This window comes from Nicotiana tomentosiformis, chromosome 3, assembly GCF_000390325.3.
Source record: "Nicotiana tomentosiformis chromosome 3, ASM39032v3, whole genome shotgun sequence".
NCBI lineage: Eukaryota > Viridiplantae > Streptophyta > Magnoliopsida > Solanales > Solanaceae > Nicotiana > Nicotiana tomentosiformis.
The window spans coordinates 20,598,285-20,605,223 of NC_090814.1; the positions used below are offsets into that span (position 1 = coordinate 20,598,285).

Here is a 6,939-nt window from a genome sequence, read left to right on the forward strand (position 1 = left end):
TGAAACTTGAGGTACCTCATCGAATTGTTCCTCCTCACCGTCCAAGTCCCCCAAGGTATATTTCCGAGCTCATTGTTCGCCATGTTTGTACTTATAATTTCTTCAACAAGTTAGTAACACAGAAGGGAAAGAAGATATTCCAAAAACACACTCAAATATATAGCTAACACCATTAAAACTCCCCGACAACGGCGCCAAAAATTGATCCACGCCTAATCCACACTCAATAGTGAGTAGAAACGGTCGTTGGAATAATAGTACCCGACAAGAGCCGAGGTCGATTTCCACAGAGAGTTAAATGTTGGTGTTAGGGTGTACACTTGATGAACGTATATGAAATAGCTCAATTAATCTTCCAAATGAAAAATTTTGTTTTCTACTTCTAAGAATAAATACTAGCAATGATCAACTAAAGGGGAAAGAGACTAGAAAATGAGTAATTATTTTTGTTGTTTTTATCAAATGGGTAAAAGGCTTAGGGATGTAACCTTCACCTAGGTATTAGCCCAATGGGTAAATTACGTTAATGCTTGTTTTAGTGATCGAGGTGTATTATAACTCTCAACTCTAAATTACACACTCAATACCTCTCAGTTATAGAGTGATTTTGCTCAAATTAGCTTTCTCAAGCCCAATTGGGTATCAATTCAAATAGTTGATATGAGCTCAAGTCGAGTTTTCCCTATCACTAGTTCAAACGCTTTAATTAAGCTAGCCAAAACCTTAACTAGCCCAATTTCTTGTTAGCCAAGTTTTTCTAGACTAATTCCTTCTTTCTCAAGTAAGAACCAAGTCAAATAGGCATGAATCAATGTTTGCAACCATTAATTCTAGAAATAATACATGAACAAGGCTAAATAATAAACACTCAATCATAAACAAGCATTAGATTAATTACCCATAAGGTTTACACACTAGGGTTGGGTCACAACCCTAGAGAAAATCTATCTACTCATAATATAAATTGAAAACAATAAAGAATAAGAACTAATTTAAGCCATAATACAAGATTAAATTAATAAAACTAATGTTTCTTCTCCCAAAATAGTCACAAATTACCCAAAGTAGTAAACTATAACGGCCACAACACAAAAAACTATAAAACTTGCCCTAAAAAGTGTTTCCCTTCTATTTTTAGTGGCCCAAAATTCACTGACAAAAATATTCTTAGGGAGGGTCTACGGCCGCACAATTCCATGTGTAGTCCGCACTTTTCTTGGCTCAGTAGGTGGAGGATTTCTGCAGCCATACAATTTGGTCTGTGGCTGCACTTTTCCTTCTGCAGCTGCACTTTTGGTAAGGCTTCACACTTGATCGTTTGCATACTCTCTGAAATTTTTGAATTCTTGTTAGTGCGAATATTATCTTTAGTTAGTTATTGCTTTCATTAGCTTCTTTATTTATTCACTTTGATTTTTATTTTGTTAGTAGCTTCTTTTTATGTTAGTAGTTTTCATGTTTTTCATAGTAGTATAGATAATAAGCCTTTCGTTTTACTAATACCAAGGTTCTTTTTAAAGGTGGTCTTTTGTGTGAACCGGGTGACTCTTCCCGAGGATGGATGGTATGACAACCTTCCTAAGGGAGTGAGTCCCTTTTTGTGTTTAGGTAATAATAATACTAGTAGTAATGAATAAAAGCCCTAATAAAGTGATTCTCTAAAAAGAGTTATCATGCTTCATTTGGCACCAACTCACTTAACTACGTGCTTATGGTTTGAAACAAGGTTTTTGAAAGAAAATAACTTTAGTTAGTGATTTTGAGACTCTTGAGTTGACTTTGATAATCATTGAGTGGTTAATTGGACCATAGTGATTTTTAACTTGATTGTGAGTGTTGTAGGCTCTAGACTCTATCCTCTTTTATGGTCTAGTTGCATGAAGGGTGAGGTGACTTTTGTTGCTAGTCCAAGTATTTATGTGAATGGTCTTGAACTTGCCCCGAATATGCTTCAAGACGAAATCCTAAGTTTGCTTGGTTTGAAAGATGATTGTATGCTTTTCTTGGTCCGTTTGAGCTTTCTATTGCCAACCAATGCTTTCTTATCCTTAGTCAACCCCCTTTTAGCCTTTAGCCTTTAGCCTTTCTTACTTGGTAACCGCTCTATAAGCCTTTACCCATTTGGTTATAATCCTCTCTTGGCACCCAAACCTTTCTTAACACTCTTATGAAATAAGTGGCGTAAGGCATAAGTTTGGGGAGAGAGTTGAGGAATTTGAAAGAGGTATAAATGCACAAAAAAGAGAAAAGAAATGATCTCTATGAAAAGATAAGGCAAAAAATGAAAAGAACAAAAAAAAATGCCAAAAACAAAAGGAAGGGTGATGAAATCAAAAGAGGTAACTATCTCTAGTATGAGCATCAAGGGAGAAAGATAATGAAATGAACAAGAAAGAGTGATGTCAAGTCTCTCTAGCCCCCAAGAAAAAGGAAATGCCTCTAAGAGTTGGTACATGCGATCAAGAAATGAAAATGTGGAGTTCTTAAGGAGGGGCGTAACCACTTATCCCAAATGGCATCCTACCCCAATCCAAAAGCCTTCATTACAACCCGAAAGAAGTCCTACTTGATTTTGAACCGAGTAAGCTTACATTAGTGGTGATCTACATGAAGGGCAAGCCTATGGTACTTGAAGCCTTACTTGTGACATTTTTTTGTGAGAGAAGAGTGAACCTTTCATTGATCGAAAAATTGAGTGTTAACTCTTGAAGTGAGCTTGGAAAATGGAAGGTAGAGGAGAAAGAGTTTAAAGTTCACCGTAATCTACATGATAGAGCAAGAGTCCTTGATGAATAAAGCCAATTCTTGAAGCTCAAATGTCACATTAGAACTATATGTGCATAATATGTGATTTGTCACCTTGTTGAAAATGCATGAGTATTGTGGGTATTTATTGGTTCTAACTGAGCATGAATGACTTATAATTGACTCTTTGAAATGAACTTTCACTTTGAGAAGGTGGGAACTAATCTGTTTGCTCGAGGACAAACAAAGACTTAAGTTTGGGGGAGTTGATAAACGTAGATTTTAACCACTTATTAGTACCTTCTTGCTTTAGTTTTAGTCCGAAAGTATTGATTTTTGTTCATAAAAATAATGAAATTATGGAAATTGAAGGAATATTGGTGAATTGGACCTCAACGAAGAAATTTAACTCAAAAAAGAGTGTTCCGGCTCATAAAGCAAGAAGGAGTGCAGTATGCCAAAAGTGCGGACCGCATAATTACCTCTGTAGCTATAGATCTGGTGCTAAAGCTCAGAGGATGATTGGAAAAGTGCGGACCCAAACAATTTGTGCAGTCGCAAAATATGGTCGCACTGACAAGAATTTAGAAAGTTCAGAGAGTGTGCAAAACGACCAAGTGTGAAGCCTTGCCAAAAGTGCAGCCGCAAAAGTAAAAGTGCAACCGCAGAAGCTGAAGTGCAGTCGCAGACCAAATTATGTGGCTGCATAAATCCTCCACCTACTGAACCAAGAAAAGTGCGGACTGCACATGAGATTGTGTGGATCCAGAACCTCCCATAGGGAATTGTTTTCAGCGAATTTTGGGCCACTATAAATAGACGGGGAACACTTTTTAGGGCAAGTTTTATAGTTTTTTTTGTGCCGTAATTGTTATAGTTTACTTCTTTGGGTAATTTTTGACTATTTTGGGAGAAGAAACATTAGTTTTATCAATTTAATCTTGTATTACTGCTTCAATTAGTTCTCCTTCTTTATTTTCTTTAATTTCTATTATGAGTAGCTAGATTGTTTCCAGGGTTGTGACCCAACCCTAGTATGTAAACCTTATGGGTAATTAATCTAATGCTTATTTATGAATGGGTATTTATTATTTAGCCTTGTTCATGCATTATTTTTAGAATTAATGGTTGCAAATATTGATTCATGTTTATTTGACTTGGTTCTTACTTGAGAAAGATGGACTTAGTCTAGGAAAACTTGGCTAACAAAAAATTGGTCTAGTTAAGGTTTTGGCTAGAATAATTAAAGGGTTTGAACTAGAGATAGGGAAAATCCGACTTGAGCTCATATCAACTATTTGAATTGATATCTAATTGGGCTTGAGAAAGCTATTGGGCAAAATCACTCTATAGCCAAGAGGTATTGAGTGGGTAATTTAGAGTTAAGAGTTATAATACATCCTGATCACTAAAGCAAGCATTAACGTAATTTACCCATTATGCTAACACCTAGGTGAAGGTTACATCCCTAGGCCTTTTACCCCATTTGATAAAAACAATAAAAATAATTACTCGTTTTCTAGTCTCTTTTCCTTTAGTTGATCATTGCTAGTATTAATTCTTAGAAGTAGAAAACAAAATCCTTTGTTTCAATTGAGCTATTTCATCTACGTTCATTAAGCTTACACCCTAACACCCACATTTAACTCCCTATGGAAATCGATCCCGACTCTTGTTGGGTACTATTCTTCTAACGACCGTTTTCACTCACTATTGTGTGTGGATTGGGCATGGATCAACTAGGGTAGGAAAGAAGGAGGACCAGGTTCACTGATTGGAAAGGTTGCTTATGCACATTCTCTAGAAGCTTGTCAAAGTGAGCATTAGCCACTACTTGTTCCTTTCTCATCTCTTCTATCGACTGTTTGTTCTCTTCTTTAGAAGATGCTTGCTCAACTTTCAAAAAGGTAATCTCCTTGTTGAGGTTCTTCTTTTCTTCCTCAGTTATTTTCAAGTTTTTTAGCAATTGATTAACCAAACTATTGATTAGTGAACTAGATTTTCTTGGATCCCAGTCATATGCCTCCGGTGCTTTCATGTCAAATATATCCTTCCTGGTTTCTTTCTTTCCAATGCCTACGGGAACGTAGTAGTGCTCAAATAACAAAGAGAGAAAAACCCATATGGCAAAGCATGATCTCCTTTTGAAGTATTAACCACCCTAGACATATGCTTGATCCTTGTCTAAGGAAGATTCAGTAGTTTGTTCTGATCAAGCACTTCTATCACAGCTAAATCCATGTGAGTAGCCTCGTGCATCCTCTCAGATCTTGGTTGCACATATTTGTTCACATACAAATAAACTAGCAGTTTATAAATTGCTCCTATCTCACCTTTAAATACTTCCAGGCTTCTCTATCTCTGTCCCTTGTGGGTTCTTGACAGTCAAGCACTTCTCATTTTCTTGTTCTTCAAGTTTTGGCCACTCTCATTGACATAAGTGTCAAGACCTTCACCAGGAACCCTTAGAATCTCACCCAAAGTTTAAGCATTAAACAACAGATTCTCCCTTCATAGTGGCGGTCACAGTAGTCTTATCCACCAGACCGAAACTTATGTAGAATTCCAATATTTCATCTTCATAAAACATTGGGAGTGGATGAAGGAATATGTGTGTCCACATTTGAACTTCTAGACTCTCAAGAAGCTATTTCATACCTGGTTCTTCCGCAACTGCAAGGTCTATCACTCTACCATTTAGTACTATTTGCGTACTAAACAACCTTTCTTCCTCAATTCTGCCACTTTTTCTTTAGTTTTCGTTCTCCTTTTTGAGATGTTCCTGCATCATCGGGACCCGTCGACTTTTTCTTTCTTGGAGTACTTTTCTTCTTTTCGACAGTGGCGGATGAATAGTCCTCTTCTTGTGTTGCAGATGAACCTCCTCTCCCTTTGCTTCTTTATCCAAATTAAGATTTATTAGCTCCATATCAGGTTTATAATGCAACATGAACTCTCAATTTTTTTGTCTTCTCTTTTTGTTTGCTTCATCAGCCTACTCCAAAGATACTTTTCTCTTACTCCTCTTGTTAGGAGTCCCTCCTTTAGTGATACCAACTTTGCCAACATTTCTGGGCAAAGCTTTTGATTTTTTTTTTGCTCCAGAAACACCTTCACTAAATAGACTTCTTTTTTCAACATTTTTATCTTTTCAAATAATGGTAGATCATCATCATCCTCATCCTTTTTACTTACTTCGTTTCCCTCTTCCTTTTTTTCCTCATTAAATTTTTTGGAATCAGAAAACATGACTCCTAGAGAACTACATTCTCCATCAGTAATATTTAAGGAACCAAGTTCCTTGTTTCTCACTTTCTCTCTTTCAATTTTCTCACCATATTCTTTATCTTTTTCTCCCTTATCCACACTAGAAGAACTTGGTATATTCACAAGGGATTTGGGGGCATCTTCTACTTACTCAAAACCTTGTCAGATTTTTCATTGCCTTCATCAATTACTACCATTTTCTCACTACTATCGACAACATCGCACAAAACTGCCAGAGGATTTTTGAAGACACACTCACTCGGCACAACCCTTGGTGTAGTATATGGTTCTTCTTGAACCTATGTAATTTCATTCCTAACTTCAACATCTTTCCCATCAGAACCAACTATGACTTCTACAAGAGTTTTATGCTCTGATATTTTACTTCCTTCCTTATCCGAATAATCAACAAGCTCTAATTTTGATTTTTCAGACATAGGATTTTGGAAATCTTGTTCTTGAATAGGGTTAGAGTTCTGTGAAAACACAATTTAGGGCTTAGTGGATGAAGCATCACCACTAAATTTAGTGTGCATGGACTTAATCGAAACAAATTAGGAAGGAATTTGGGAAGTTGACATCGTGAGATTTCTTAGAAAATTTTGACTTGGAGTTTTTTGGTCTCCTGATTTTTCTTTCCTTTTTGCTGAGAAACGAGAGAGAATTAGAGATATGATATTTTGAATGAGAAGAGGAGTTTATATAGAGGCAGATATGATTAGACAGTTGTAGCCCTAGTCAATTAAAATTAATAGTTATATCTGGTTCCTAGAGGAAATAGGAGATGCATAAAATTTAAAATTTTAAAAGCAAGTGGTTAGTTCAATTTAGGCGGCAGAGATGTAGAGTAAGATATTCTAGGAACCGTTCCACTTTTTACGCGGACTTTTGGAAGTAAATGATACCGTTTAAGACTTAGATAAGATA

General features: G+C 36.3%; 1 protein-coding gene across 1 annotated transcript; it reads right to left on the reverse strand.

Annotated features, from left to right (window-relative positions):
- Window positions 1-4,480: 4,480 nt before the first annotated feature.
- Window positions 4,481-6,209, reverse strand: LOC138907464 (uncharacterized). The gene is made up of 4 exons (XM_070198062.1): window positions 6,171-6,209; window positions 5,756-6,102; window positions 5,139-5,209; window positions 4,481-4,821 (listed from the first exon to the last, which is right to left on the reverse strand). Exons 1-4 carry the CDS (start codon window positions 6,207-6,209, stop codon window positions 4,481-4,483), a joined length of 798 nt encoding a protein of 265 aa, XP_070054163.1.
- Window positions 6,210-6,939: the final 730 nt, after the last annotated feature.

Coding starts and splice junctions, on each gene's coding strand:
- LOC138907464 (XM_070198062.1), bottom strand. CDS start 6,209: ATGGTAGTAATTGATGAAGGCAATGAAAAATCTGACAAG. Junction 6,103..6,170: donor GCAATGAAAAATCTGACAAG/GTTTTGAGTAAG, acceptor AGTGTGGATAAG/GGAGAAAAAGATAAAGAATA. Junction 4,822..5,138: donor GAAGAACAAGAAAATGAGAA/GTGCTTGACTGT, acceptor ACGTTCCCGTAG/GCATTGGAAAGAAAGAAACC.